This window comes from Scyliorhinus canicula, chromosome 13, assembly GCF_902713615.1.
Source record: "Scyliorhinus canicula chromosome 13, sScyCan1.1, whole genome shotgun sequence".
Taxonomy (NCBI): domain Eukaryota; kingdom Metazoa; phylum Chordata; class Chondrichthyes; order Carcharhiniformes; family Scyliorhinidae; genus Scyliorhinus; species Scyliorhinus canicula.
In genome coordinates this window covers 26,038,726-26,054,279 of record NC_052158.1, presented here as the reverse complement: position 1 = coordinate 26,054,279, position 15,554 = coordinate 26,038,726, and the positions used below count along the sequence as shown (strand labels likewise).

At 46.4% G+C, this 15,554-nt stretch overlaps 1 protein-coding gene across 1 annotated transcript in view; it reads right to left on the bottom strand.

Annotated features, from left to right (window-relative positions):
- Nucleotides 1–15,554, bottom strand: part of LOC119975530 (zinc-binding protein A33-like) — a 556,168-nt gene that overhangs the window by 100,993 nt on the left and 439,621 nt on the right. Inside the window, exons 84-90 of the mRNA XM_038815321.1 lie at nt 11,805–11,840; nt 5,603–5,629; nt 5,451–5,474; nt 4,807–4,833; nt 3,598–3,633; nt 579–605; nt 399–425 (exon numbers count right to left, since the gene is read on the bottom strand). Coding sequence (XP_038671249.1) covers nt 399–425; nt 579–605; nt 3,598–3,633; nt 4,807–4,833; nt 5,451–5,474; nt 5,603–5,629; nt 11,805–11,840 — 204 coding nt within the window. The remainder of the gene's footprint in view (nt 1–398; nt 426–578; nt 606–3,597; nt 3,634–4,806; nt 4,834–5,450; nt 5,475–5,602; nt 5,630–11,804; nt 11,841–15,554) is intronic.

Below are 15,554 nucleotides of genomic sequence, written 5' to 3'. Positions count from 1 at the left end.
CTATCTGTCTATCAATCCATCTTGAAATTTGCGTGTATTCACATGAAGACACTTTAATGCTTTTTCCCAACTCTCACTTTATTTGCTGGTGCATGTTTATGCTTGTGGGCTCTGTCCCTTCCTGTCACACTCTGCTCAACAGTCTCCCTATGGCTTACCTGCAATATTGCTTCGGCATTTATCTTCAACTTTCCAAATCTCCCCTCAGCTGAACGCCTAACCCCCACCCAACCACCGCCCAATCCCTCCATTTAACCGTCGATCATGTGAGAGATAGAATTAAGAAATATAAAACCTTGTGGTCAGACCAGATCAGAATTTAAATTTCATAGATTCTTTTCAGCTAGATAAATTGAGCATCTATATCTTTGAGTCATCCATTTGTCATTGTAACTCACCATCCTCAACCTTATGGTCATCGAAGTCTAAACATGGAAATAAGAATTGCAACGTCAGTGATAATATATTATTGCAATATTCCATACTAGATACAAATGCATAGAAATGTGTACAGAAACCATTCCTCGATTAAAATACAGCGTGAGCAGCAGGAAGCACCGCATCATCTGTGCATTTACCTTTATCTTTCTCCCTGAGTTTTCTTTCTGTTGAAAGAGGAACATTTCGAGGAATATTATTTGTAGCAGAGAAACAACAGGACCTTTACAAATGCAGTTTGCACCTATTCACATCTCTTCCGCTTCTCTTTTCGTTCTCATTTGCTTTGAGCACTGTGATGAACCAGGGTTATATAGACATTGGCAGTGATAGTTTCTGTAGAGTTGCAATGACAATACATTGAAGGCGTGATTCTCCGTTTCTGAGACAAGTGTCGATACTGACACAGAATTTGTGGAGTTCCGCAACAGCAAACCTTGGGCGATCCCACTAGTGTTCAGGGGCTAGCACTGGCGCCACGCGGAACACAATGGATTCCAATGGGGACAGCACGGTAGCATAGTGGTTAGCACAGTTGCTTCAGAGCTTCAGGGCTCCAGGTTCGATTCCAGCTGGGTCACTGGGTCTGTGTGGAGTCTACACGTTCTCCCCGTGTCTGCGTGGGTTTCCTCCGGGTGCTTCGGTTTCCTCCCACAGTCCAAAAATGTGCAGGTTAGGTGGATTGGCCATGACAAATTCCCCTTAGTGTGTCCAGAAAGGTTTGGAGGGGTTACTAGATTATGGGGTTAGGGATGCATGGGCTAAAGTGGTGTTCTCTTTCCAAGGGCCGATGCAGACTTGATGGGTCAAATGCCCTCCTTCTGCACCATAAATTCTTTGATTCTATGATTCAATGAGAAACGGTGCCGGATTCACCAGTTTTGCAATTGACACTCAGGAGGCTGACAAGCTGCAACCGCAGATATACACTTCACTCCCCACAAACACCAATCTATCCAACAAGATAGCAGCAAGAAATGCGGCCCCAAGATTCGATGGGGAGCTGGAGACCCTCTTGGATGTGGCAGAGGAGAGGAGTATGACCCTGTACCCTGGCGCGGGAAGGAGGCTTCCAGCCGCTGCCATTTGTGGTACATGGGCACAGATGGCAGAGGTGGTCAGTACCACCAGAAACACTATCTCCACCGGCCAGCAGTTCCAGAAAAAACTGCACGACCACCTCAGGGTGTCCAAGGTGAGTAGGCAGCATTGTGTCCCTGGCACTAACCCTCCTACCACGCACGCGTAACCCGACACCCTCTAGCATCCGGAGGGTGGCAGTTCCCCCACCCTGCACCATATGCCAGTGCCCATACCGGCCGCCATGGCCAGGTACCCTTGCCACTGAGGCCACGAGCTATCCATCCCCTGGGTTGCATGTGTCAGACTGTTTAACACTGTCATTTCCTGTCCTCCCAGCCGGAAATCAGAGCAGCGCTTTTGAGCATGACCCAGTCACAGCAGGCCATGGCTGGGAATGTCGGTGGCATTGCCCAGGCCCTGACTCATGTGGCACAGACCCAAATGGAGGTGGCCCAGTCCCAGAGGGAGGTGACGCAGTCATGGGCTGATGTGGCACAAACCCAGGAGGTGGTGGGACAGTCAATGGGTGATGTGACACAGCTTCAGATGGAGATGATCCACTTCCTGTACTCCATGACAGCGAGCTTGTGGACCCTGGTCGAGACCAGAGATGGCTTTCAGTGCTGGCAACGCCAGGTGGCGGTGAAACCTATGTGGATAGCTCTGCTCGCACTCCGTCCATTGCAGTAGCTCGGGGCCACCACTTTGTCTTTGATCTCCAGGAGACAGGGAAATCGGAACCTGGAGTCACATTCAGCTCTTGGTCCATCTCGGGAAAGCCTGGGGTGCAGAATTGACCTTTTGGCAAATTTGTACCATCGGGGGCCACAAAGGGTGCTTGGGCCTATCTGCCGGCCTGTGTTGTTGGCACAGAATGCCCTAGGTGCTGTGGCTGCCACTGTGCAACGCTGTATTGTCCAAGTGATGAACATCTCAATATTGATACCAACACTGCATTTTGACTCAAGTCGCTGTTAAAATGTCCCTGATTTATGTATATACGTTATGAAATACAACATTTGACACATGAGCCAAGTGAATTAATGAATGAAATGAATGAAAATCGCTTATTGTCACGAGTAGGCTTCAATGAAGTTACTGTGAAAAGCCCCTAGTCGCCCCATTCCGGCGCCTATTCGGGGAGGCTGGTATGGGAATTGAACCGTGCTGCTGGCCTGCTTTGGTCTGCTTTAAATGCCAGCTATTTAGCCCAATGTGCTAAACTAGCCCTTAGTGTGCTAAACCAGCCCCAGCTTCAGCGACAGACAATCCTGCCAAAGGTAATCATGGTGCTACTTGCGGCCTGCTTAAGATTGCATGAAAAGAAGCAGATTGCACCCACTGAGTTTCCCGCGCATCCACAACATTATCCACTGCACAACGATTTTTCCACGCCATTTGGCTTCGGAACGAGTTTGGTATTTAAAAATGGCGGGTGGGTTGTCCATTTCGGTGCCCAACACAGGGGCTGGATGTCATCTTGCTTGCTTTGGATTCCCGCACATGTCCAGTTTCATGTTCCAGCCAGTATCAAATGGCTCAGTTTCACGTCGGAAATTGGTCTGAAGTAATATACTTGAAGTACAAGAGCAATGTAGTATGCAACAGTAAGTGCATGGTGATAAGAATACAGCAAGCCGGTCCCAACGGGTTTACTCCGTACCTCAGCAACTGTCAAGGAAGTTACAAGGCAATTGTATCTGACGGTGAATTTAATAATGTCATCTCTGATTCACTGGGGCTGGTTTAGCACGTGGCTAAATCACTGGCTTTGAAAGCAGACCAAGGCAGGCCAGCAGCACAGCAATTCCCGTACCAGCCTCCCCGAACAGGCGCTGGAATGTGGCGACTAGGGGCTTTTCACAGTAACTTCATTTGAAGCCTACTTGTGACAATAAGCGATTTTCATTTCATTTCATATTCTGACATTAGACAAGCGGCTGTATGGAAATGTGCAATTCCCTTCGATCGGTGTACTTCAGGTTACCTTGGCACAGGAGCAACATAGGGCAACACGCAGTTTGTGCAGCGTGGGGAAAGACGATTGCACTTACAGGAGTCTGTCAATTTCCTTACCGCACTCTCGCAGGTCAGCAGCCTTGTTTTCAGCTTCTAATAGCAGAGATAAATAAAACAAGGGAATTGTTTATACACGTGCTGAACATTTTACTTTGTAGACGGTACGTCAATTGCAGCAAAGAACTAAGAGCATCTGTTTAACTCTGTTCAAAAGGTAGGGAGGCGAGTGAGGTGCGGAGTGGGATGGGATGCAGGGGGCGCGCGGTCTTTGGCTCCTTCAACATGGTGGTGTGGGAAAACCTGAAACACTTTCATTGAAGCAAAATGGAGATACGATATCTCCCCTTGCTGCTTTTACAAGTCCCGAAAGACGTGCTGGAGGGTAATTTGGACATTCTGAATTGTACCCGAACAGGAGGCCGAATGTGGCGACTAGGGGCTTTTCACAGTAACTTCATTGCAGTGTTAATGTAAGCCTACTTGTGACAATACAAGTTATTATTGTGCACTGGAGATTTACTGCACATTCTCTCATCCTAAAAATAGGCGAGAGGGAGCAAGATAAGTATTTTCAAAAATGCTTCGATAAACCGACTTGGCATTTCATGTCTTAAATTTCAATTCTGCCTTGTAGTGTCATAAAAGTAGATATTTGTCGTGGGCGGTGGCACAGACGTCAATGGAAGAGAATATTGGCTGTAACGGTCGGGAAGTGCGATAACACCTATTTTATGATGCTACAGGACACATTTTATCGTTCTACCGAGTCACATACTGGAAATGTAACAGTTCAAATGGAAAGCTCATTGGCCAAATTCAGCGGGTGATATTGACGTGAACCGGATGGGTTTTTATGACACTCAACAATGGGTTCATGGTCGTCATTAGACTTTTAATTACCGATTATTATTGAATTCAAATTCCACCAATTGCCATAGTGGGATTCGAACCCAGGTCCCCAGCCTTGGGTTTCTGGATTACAAGTCCAGTGACAATATGCCACTGCCTCTCTAATGTCGGGAAATCTGGCATTCTTTGACTAGCATCGGAAGTTGATGTATTACGACCCCATGTCACACCGCAAGATGAGGGTTTACTATAACAATGGGCGGAAAACGTCTCCCTGATCAATCTTGAGTTTCATATCTCTCGCGATTTTGTTCCCCCTTCCCTTATGTCGCATTTTATTGCCATGAAGGCCAACAATTTTGAATTTTGGTCACATTCCCTGAATGAACGATGTTCTGAAAACTCGCTGTCAAGTACCTTTGGTTTTCTCTTTCAGTTTATTCACTGTAATAGAAACAAATCGTGTTGTAGTGACAAGATTGTCACACCATAAATTATATAGAATCCCTAAAGTGCGAAATGAGGCCATTTGGGCCGAGTCTGCACTGCCTTTCCGATAGATCACTCTTCCGAAACCCACTCCCCCGCCCTATACCCGCAACACCGCAACATAATCTTTCGACACTAAGGACCAATATAGCATGGCCAATCCACCTAATCTCCAAACTGTTGGATCTTTGGTCCCTTTCAACATGCCTCTATAAATGCGGAGGATTGTAATATTCAGATGGAGTTGGTTTGAACGAATAAAGCAGTGAACTCAGTTGGGACTACGGCGCCTAAACGCACCACTCTGAGATATGCAAAAATGACAGTGATAGTGCAACGTGCTATGGACGTTGATGCAATTAACGGTGCCCAGCGCCCTCACCATAATCCAAAAGTCAAAGATATAGAAATGAAAACCGGTCATTTCTGAGAAGAGGCCGCCGATCCAGAATGTTTGTGCTGCTCCCCAAGTGACAAGTTGAAGTTCTGCCCCAATTCCAAATAGTCAATGCCAATTGGCAGGAGGATCCAGAAAATGATGAGATTAGGGTCAATATACTTTAAGTACTTACTGCATTCGTTACAGTTTGCAGATTCTGAAACAGGTGATTGTGCAACAGTACATTGCAGGTTACATTATTTTGACAGCGTTATACAAAGTCATCAAGTCACCATGCAAAATGCTCAGGGTAGGACAAAGAATGAAATATTTCCATAGTTTTACCTGACTCTCTCTCGCGAAGTTTATTTTCTGGACACAAAAAGACAAAATCACAGATTTCCAACTGAGGTGCATATCACTGATAAAGTTCCGTTTTCATCTCTCAGGTGACAATCTGGCGGGGCGCAGTGTGGAATTCATATCCTTCTTGGAGTCTACCTGAGTCTCACTTAATTTGAACTTGATGAGAAAGAAATTAATTTGGTGCAATAAAGTGAAGGGAATCGACCATTTATGCTCACGCGGGCGAAATAATACCCAGCTGGATTGCCTTTAATGCGCGGTAAATAATTAACCTTAAACATTGACCACTTGTGTCACAGGATTGACAGCTTTGGCCATTGTCCCTATGCCAAAGGGACATAGGGACAGGAGTAGGCCTTTTAGTCCGTCGAACCTGCTCCGTCATTCAATACGATCATGACTGATCGTACACTTCGATGCCTTTTGTTCTCACTATCCCTATAACCCTTTACATTGTTGTTAATCAGAAATGACCAATCTCAACTTTAACCATCCTCAGTGATTGAGCTTCAACGGCCCTCTGGGGTACCGAATTCCAAAGATTCTGTGTAAAAATATGTCTCTTCTCGATCCTAAGTGGCTAAGACGTCCCCCGCCCCCCCCCCCCCCCCACCCCCCCAAGTTCCTCTCAATTTGAAATTGTGCCCGCTGGTTCCCCAATCAAGAGAAACATCTTCTGTCTATTCCTTTAATTATTTTGTTGGTTTTAATGAGATCACCTCTCATCCTTCGAAACTGGAGAGAATGCAGGTCCAGTTTGCCTCTTCAGAAGAGAGTCCCGCTATCCCTGGAACATGCCTGAGAAGCCTTTGTCGCACTCCCTCTTTGGCAATAGTATCCTTACTATGGTGAGAGAACCAACACTGCTCACATCGACTCCAAGTGGGGACTAACAAGCCCCTATACAATTGAAGCAAGCCATCATTGCTCCTGGACTCAAACACTTCTGCTAACATTCCATTAGCCTTCCTAATAGATTGCTGCCGCTGCATGCTAGCCTTCAGAAATAAGTGAGTGGACATTGATAGTGCCACTTGCCTAATCAGTATTACTGCTGGGTTCTCAGATTTGTAATGAATAACAGCAATTATGTAGAGGTCTGCCCGCCATACCCCTCTCTAGACATTTAGTGCTGTTGTGGTTGATAGAACTGAATATCGGGACGGGCGATGGACGGCAGGTGAGATGCCGCCTCTAGCGCACACCGCCCAGGATGGATTTGATGTTTCGATATACCTAATACGTTCTGAAGCATTCGGCCAACACAGCTTGTTTTTAACTAAACTATCTTCACAAATCAAATATTTTAACACGGTCATACATTGTACTTTCAAAATAAGCCCGATTAGTTTTTCAAGGTTTTCACGCAGTGCAAACATTAAAACAGACCATGCTATTTCCACATTTGTCTGCCCCGTTCATCTCTGAGTTTGCTGGATCGATCCAACGTGGCATTTTAGTTATTGCTGTTCACTCTGCGGTCGACGGCGTTCCTGTGGTACAAATTCGCACCAACTGAACATAGAAACTTCCGAGGCGATGTTTGGTCGATGATTTCTGATTCCCAATATCGCCCCGATATTTCTCCGTCCTCCCCGATGGTACTTCATGCTCCCGACCGCAATAATTTTACTCCAGAAAGACACGGGCGGAATGGAACAGTGGAAAGGAGCAGTGTAGTGGACACGTCCTCCATTTCGGGACAGCGGCTGCAGTGTTGAGGTCAGTGTTTAAGAATCTAGAATTTTTCTCTTTGTTATCCCTTCGACCGTCGGATCTTGCAGGTTTTCAGTGTCAGTGGGTGACTGTGGAAATACTATAGTTCGAGTACTATAGATGGGTCAGTTTTTGTGCAGTGTGTGCAGGAGGGTTTTCTGACACAGTATGTAGACAGGCCAACAGGGGCGATGCCACATTGGATTTGGTACTGGGTACTGAACCCGTCCGGGTGTTAGGTTTAGATGTAGGTGAGCGCTTTGGTGATAGTGATCACAATTCGGTTATGTTTACTTTAGCGATGGGCAGGGATAGGTATATACCGCAAGGCAAGAATTATAGCTGGGGGAAAGGCAATTATGATGGTATTCGGCAAGATTTAGGATGTATAGGATGGGGAAGGAAATTGTAGGGAATGGGTACAATCGAAATGTGGAGCTTTTTCAAGGAACAGCTACTGCGTGGCCTTGATAAGTATGTACCTGTCAGGCAGGGAGTAAGTTCTTGAGCAAGGAAACCGTGGTTTATTAAGGAAGTTGAAGCACTTGTCAAGAGGAAGAAGAAGGCTTATGTTAGGATGATACATGAAGGCTCAGTTAGGGCACTTGAGAGTTACAAGTTAGCCAGGAAGGACCTAAAGGGAGAGTTAAGAAGAGCGAGGAGAGGACACGAAAAGTCTTTGGCGGATAGGATCAAGGAAAATCCTAAGGCTTTCTATAGGTATACCAGGAACAAAAGAATGACTCGAGTAAGATTAGGGCCAATCAAGGATAGTAGTGGAAAGTTGTGTGTGGAATCAGAGGAGATAGGGGAAGCGTTAAATGGATATTTTTCGTCAGTGTTTACACTGGAGAAAGACAATGTTGTCGAGGAGAATACTCAGGTACAGTCGACCAGGCTAGATGGGATTGAGGTTCACAAGGAGGAGGTGTTATCAATTTTGGAAAATGTAAAAATAGATAAGTCCCCTGGGCCAGGTGGGATTTACCCTAGAATTCTCTGGGAAGCCAGGGAGGAGATTGCAGAGCCTTTGTCCTTGATCTTTATGTCGTCTTTGTCGACAGGAATAGTGCCGGAAGACTGGAGAATAGCAAATGTTGTCCCCTTGTTCAAGAAGGGGAGTAGAGACAACCCTGGTAATTATAGACCTGTGAGCCTTACTTCGGTTGTGGGTAAAATGTTGGAAAAGGTTATAAGAGATAGGGTTCATAATCATCTTGAAAAGAACAAGTTGATTAGTGATAGTGAACACGGTTTTGTGAAGGGTAGGTCATGCCTCACAAACCTTATTGAGTTTTTTGAGAAGGTGACCAAACAGATGGATGAGGGTAAAGCGGTTGATGTGGTGTATATGGATTTCAGTAAGGCGTTTGATAAGGTTCTCCACGGTAGGCTATTGCAGAAAATAAGGAAGTATGGGATTGAAGGTGATTTAGTGGTTTGGATCAATAATTGGCTAGCTGAAAGAAGACAGAGGGTGGTGGTTGATGGCAAATGTTGATCCTGGTGTTCAGTTACTAGTGGTGTACTGCAAGGATCTGTTTTGGGGCCACTGCTGTTTGTCATTTTTATAAATCACCTGGAAGAGGGTGTAGAAGAATGGGTTAGAAAATTTGCAGATGACACGAAGGTCGCTGGAGTTGTGGATAGTGCTGAAGGATGTTATAGGTTACAGAGGGACATAGATAATCTGCAGAGCTGGGCTGAGAGGTGCCAGATGGAGTTTAATGCGGAAAAGTGTGAGGTGGTTCACTTTGGAAGGAGTAACAGGAATGCAGTGTATTGGGCTAATGGCAAGATTCTTGGTAGTGTAGATGAACAGGGAGATCTCGGTATCCAGGTACATAAATCCCTGAAAGTTGCCACCCAGGTTAATAAGGCTGTTAAGAAGGCATATGGTGTGCTAGCCTTTATCAGTAGGGGGATTCAGTCTCGGAGCCACGAGGTCATGCTGCAGCTGTACAAAACTCTGGTGTGGCCGCACCTGGAGTACTGTGTGCAGTTCTGGTCACCACATTATAGGAAGGATGTGGAAGCTTTGGAAAGGGTTCAGAGGAGATTTACTATGATGTTGCCTGGTATGGAGGGAAGGTCTTACGAGAAAAGGCTCAGGGACTTGAGGTTGTTTTCGTTAGAGAGGAGAAGGCTGAGAGGTGACTTAATAGAGACATATAAGATAGTCAGAGGGTTAGATAGGGTGGACAGTGAGAGTCTTTTTCCTCGGATGGTGATGACCAACACGAGAAAACATAGCTTTAAATTGAGGGGAGATACATATAGGACAGATGTCAGAGGCAGTTTCTTTACTCAGAGAGTAGTGGCGGCGTGGGACGCCCTGCCTGCAACAGTAGTAGACTCGCCAACTTTAAGGGCATTTAAGTGGTCACTGGATAGACATATGGATGAAAATGGAATAGTGTAGGTCAGATCGGCTTCAGATGGTTTCACAGGTCGGTGCAACATCGAGGGCCGAAGGGCTCGTACTGCGCTGTAGTATTCTATGTTCTATGTCAGTAAGTGGATGGATGGGTGGGTGCGTCAGTGAGTGAATGAATGGGTCAACAAATGGGTCAGCAAGTGATATGACTGTGATGTGAGCGAGTGACTGTGTGATTGGGCGTCGGCAGGGGTGTGAGCAATGAGGTTGGCGGGATCATGGGGGTGGGTAACCGAGACAGCTGACGTGGGGAGTCTGGGTGGGAGTGTCGGGAGTGGGCAGCCGTGTGGGGCATAGTGTTGGGAATGCACGGCGGGCGTTGGTGTAACGTTGATATTGGGCCGCATCTTCCGTAGATTGGGATTGAGCGTGGGATTTCTACTCCACTCCCATTCCCGTACGTTGGCCTGGAGCTCCACATTCTGAGAAATGTGCAGCGTAGTTGCTGCTCGAGCCCTACAGCGCAGTGTAGGGCGGTCATAGAATTATGGAATTTACAGTGCAGAAGGAGGCCATTCGGCCCATCGAGTCTGCACCGGAATCCGGACTGTGGTAGGGCAGCTCCGGTGGATAAGTGTGAGGTGGAGAGAAATCTGGGATCGCGGTGTAGGTGGGTGGGATTCAGGTGTTTCAATGTTGTAGGGCCGAGAGAGCGGAGCTCGGGCGAGGGGGCAATTGTATTGTGGGCTATGGAGGGGGTGATCAGGAGGTGGGGAGGGTAGTCGCTGGGTTGGGCTGCAGTTGATTGGACGTCGGAGTTTGGGCGAGCAGAGGGCTAGTTGGCGGGGACTAGTCAGGAAATCACGTGGGTGTAATCGATGGCTACCAATATACTCAGGAGTTAGAACTGATTTTTATTCTTCCAACTCTTCCTGGGTAACAATAATACCAAATTACCCAGAATCTTCCGAATTCTCCGACTTAGATTTTCAGAGTGTTCCGGATGCACAGTAGTTGCCCAGCAGACATTGACATTTCCCGGCAATTTCTGAAAAGTCAGTGCCGTCCCGTCCGAGGGTTTCCTCCCCTCATCTTCTGGGGTAAAAAGGGAACTTAAGGGTCATTCAACAATTTGAGGGTAAATATTCTGGGAAGTAGCAAACATGTAGCCCAGATCCCGGATTAAGGTCTGTGTAAGTGATATTCGTGGAGGTACAGGGCAGTGAAAATAAATCCATCGGAAGTTTACACTTTCCGGGCAATTACACCCAGAGCGTCCGCAGGCGGGCTTCCGATGGGTCCTAAAGTTCAACTCAACGAAGGTGGCATCGGTGTTTGTGATATGGGAAGATTTGGCTCATGCACTTTGAAGTATATTTCAATCACCCAGATCGTCAGTCCGTGTGGATGGTGCGCGCGCATTGTCGCTTGTTGGATGGAATTCCGCGCCTCGACCTTACTGGGTTTTTCCGCCAGGACTTCCGATTCCGGCTGCAGCAATGATGAATAAGTGCGGCCCTTTTCAGAGGAAGATGTGCGATTGCAGGAAAAGATTGGCTGAAACAGGACGCGGCCCTGTTTCACAAAAAGAACTGCCATAGTCTGGTACATTTGAAAGGTTTTCACGGGGACAGCTATTGGGGTGAGAGAGTAGTCGGTCGATTTGGTAGAATGGTCGGTTCGAGTCGCGTGGGTGGGTGGGTGGGTGGGGGGTAGTCGAGTTGGATTGTAGCTGTGATCGAGCGAGGTCGGGTGGGGATAATGTGTGGAAATCGGTTGCGTCACTGAGTTGAGGCAGACTGTCAGATCGCTGAGCGACGCCAGTTAATACGACAGGGGATGTAGCCAGGTGTCCCACAGATCTGGCCCAAGACGCCACCACTGAAATCGGTGATTGAGGTATTCGCGTACTGCCTCAGGCAGTTTAAGTTCCCAGACAAGGCTGCACAACATTAACTTTACTGCTCTAGATCTGGAAATACAGCAATGGATAGGCTGTTTGCTGAGCATATCAAGTATATTAATAACGGGGATATACAAATTGTGGAGCATACAAATATATGGGAATAGTCAAATTATTTTTCTGACCTAAATCTTGCAGTGCTTTTTTCAACTTCTTGATTTCTGAAAATCCAAAGTTATGTTTTTAAGTGGTTATATATACAATTAATATTGATATTTCCAGATATATTTTGCTGTTTTTGATCAGATTTTCAGTTTAGCTGTGTCAGAACATATCGCATTTTGTAATAGTTAGGGTTTAGGCGAAAAACCTAATCGTCCACAATGATATCAAATAAAGCATCAACTGATAAATCAGGTCCACTGATTATTAATAAACGGAGACACACATGAACGGTCTCCGAACTGAGCCTTGTGCATAACAACGTTGAAGCAAAATAAACTTTTGTGGCCCTTGAGGGGGCGGCACAGTGACACAGTGGTTAGCACTACTGATTCACATCACCATGTGCACGGGTTATGTTCCAGCCTTGAGTGTCTGTCTGTGTGGAGTTTGTATGGGTTTCCTCCGGCTGCTCCGGTTTCCTCCCACAGTCCAAAGATGTGTAGGTTAGGTGGCGTTACAGTGATATGGCACGGGAGAGGGCCCAGGTGGGGTGTTCTTTCGGGGGATCGGTGCAGTCTCGATGGGCCGAATTAATTCTCTGGATTGGAATTCATTCCTGGGTTAGAACACATCACCAGTGGTGAAAAACCATCCAGCCTGGGGAAATATAAACAGTCACATTTCCCTACCCATCCCCCAACGCCCGTATGATTATTTTCTTTCCAGTTCCCTTCGCACGGGTGCTTTTGAGCCTGTGACCATCAAGCTGTATGAGGCAATGCAGCCTAAAGTTCTCCTTATTTGTGGTTATTTTGCCGATCTTGTTAACTGTGTCCTCTCTGGATATTGGCGTTTCATTTGAAACAATTTGTCTCCGAAACCCTTCGCTATTTGAAATACTTCGATTGCATCTCCTCGCCTCTAAACGAGAGTTCATCTTCCCCAGTCTGCCCCCATATCTGTTTTCCCCTTAGAATCAGTTCATTGCAATGCATTTTTCTGTGCTCAAGCACGGCAGCATAGTGGTTAGCACGCTGCTTCACAGCTCCAGGATACCAGGTTCGATTCCTGGCTTGGGTCACTGCCTGCGCGGAGTCTGCATGTTTTCCCCGTGTCTGCGTGGGTTTCCTCCGGATGCTCCGGTTTTCTCCCACAAGTCCCGAAAGACGTGCTGTGAGGTGAATTGGACATTCTGAATTCTCCCTCAGTGTATCTGAACAGAATGTGGTAACTAGGGGATTTTCACAGTAACTTCATGGCAGTGGTAATGTAAGCCTACTTGTATCACTATTAAAGATTATTATTATTAGATCTTTCGGACCATTTCAGAAACGTCGTACGCAGAATTACAGCTGGGCCAAGCTGGGGTTTTCCAGTTATTTAGCAGGTTTCCATACGGCCTGGCATAGAAACAGGTGTTACGAAATTCAGAAATGGTATCCCACCGCCACTCTGAAAAAGGCAGTTTAACACTCATTAGCTGAGAGTTAACCAGTCCATTCTCAACTTTTGTCGTATAATCTGGCACCGAATGACCATATGTTTTCGTCAGCACTAGAACCATAGAATCCCCACAGCCATTCAGCCCATCGAGTCTGCACCAACCCTCCGAAAGAGCATGCTACACAGGAGCAGTCAGACGCCCTATCCCCGTAACCCCATCTAGTCTTTGGACACCAAGGGCAAATTTAGCATCGTCAATCCAACTAATCTGTACATCTTTGGACACTAACATGGACAATTTCCATCTCTGGAGCATTGTCTAATTTCCCCAGTTTTAGGTCATCAGCGAATGAAACCATAATTTATGACGCCACCAGTCACACCTCTGTTCCCTTGAGACTTAAATTATCCGAAATAGAATAATATTCTTCTTCTTGCTTTTCTCCCGCGTTATATCATAAATAAACTTGAGGTCTGTTGTAATTCCGCCACCCGCGTTTTAATTTGTACTAAGTCCCATTCACTGTCATCCTTTTTTCTCGCTGATTTTAATTATCACGTGGACAAGCAGTATCTTGATTTTAACTTCTCATATTTATCTGCAAATATATCCTTCTTAGCTCCTGCACATCCCCAGTCTCCTCTAATCAAAATCCCACTGAGATATCTGCATTGCACTGATTCTGCTATCTTGTAAATTTACAAAGCCGTCAGCTATCTGGGACATTCGCTATGAGGTCCCTCTCTGAACCTCGTCTGTGCTTTAAGATATGGACCAAAGCCTATCTCTTTGTCTAAGCCTTTAACAGCTGGCATATTACCTCCTTATATAGTTCGGTGCAATATTTTGTTTTCTATTGTGCCTGGATATTATGGATGGTTGAAGCTAAAGGAGCATTTGAAACAAATTGTTGCGTGTCACCTGATGAAGGAGCTGCTCTCTGAAAGCTCGTGATTTGAAACAACCCTGTTGGGCTTTAACCTGGTGGTGTAAGACTTCTTACTATGCCCATTCCGTCCAACGCCGACATCTCCACATCACTGATGCAAAGTATTCATTTAGTACCCCCTGTACGCCTTCTGCCTCCACAAACGGATGGCCACTTTGGTCTCTCCTTCGATCAACTGTACCTTTGCAAACTCTTTTTGAAATGATACCTTTGGATTCCTTTAGGTAAGCTGCTAATCTATTCTTGTCCCCCGCATTTTGCTTGCCCTCTCTACCTTTAATATTAAAGACGATTTTTCCTGAGATGCCGCCTTGGTAATACAGCAGCCTCCATTTTTCGACGGCACCCTATTCTCTAACGCCATCAGTCAAATAATGCTAGCTTTGTTTGTCCTTCTTCACTTTCTTTGGAAGTGCACCGAGAATCAATTCGAACCAGGGGCTGGATCCATCGGCTGGATCCTCTGCCTCGCCGGCAGCCCACTCACACCCGTGGATTTCCCAGCGGTTTGGGGGTGTCCACAATGGACCCCCACAATAGAACCCCCCCCCCCCCCCCCATTGGCTGGCTGCCAGGATACATGATCCCGCTGCCGATTGGGACGCCGTACCAGAAAACGGGTGCGGCATATCTTCTTGATCGAGTGCCCATTGCGACATTGCATTTCTGACTGTCGGTCGTTGACTTCGATTTGCCAAATATACCCTCCTCTATAAGCTGACATTATCCCTCTTTCAGGTAAGTACCGTTATTCGAGGATTCTCCTTCTTCTCCCCCTCATCCCAAGCCATTGGACAAAGTTTGATGTTCCCCATCAGGAAACCCAGATGTAATAAAGGATATATCTTTTTAAAATAATCTTTATTCGCACAAGTAGATACATTAACACATCAATGAAGTTACCGTGAAAAGACCCGAGTCGCCACATTCCGGCGTCTGTTCAGGTACATAGAGGGAGAATTCAGAATGTCGGCATTACCTAACAGCACGTCTTTCGGGACTTGTGGGAGGAAACCGGAGCACCCGGAGGAAACCCACCCAGACATGGGGAGAATGTGCAGACTCCGCACAGACAGTGACCCAAGCCAGGAATCAAACCTGGGACTCTGGAGCTGTGCAGAAATAGTGCTAACCACTGTGTTACCATGGCAGCGTTTTACCCATTAATTCATTTATCTTAGCTTCATACATACACTCACACACTTTTTCGCTTTGGGGAACAGTATGGAAAGAGGCGGAACGAGCTCCGAGCTGATGTGGTGGCTTTAGAGAGGGTGCAGAAGAGATTTATCAAGATGTTGCCTGGTATGGAGGGCATTAGCTATAAGGAGAGGTTGAATAAACTTGGTTTGTTCTCACTGGAACGAAGGAGGTTGA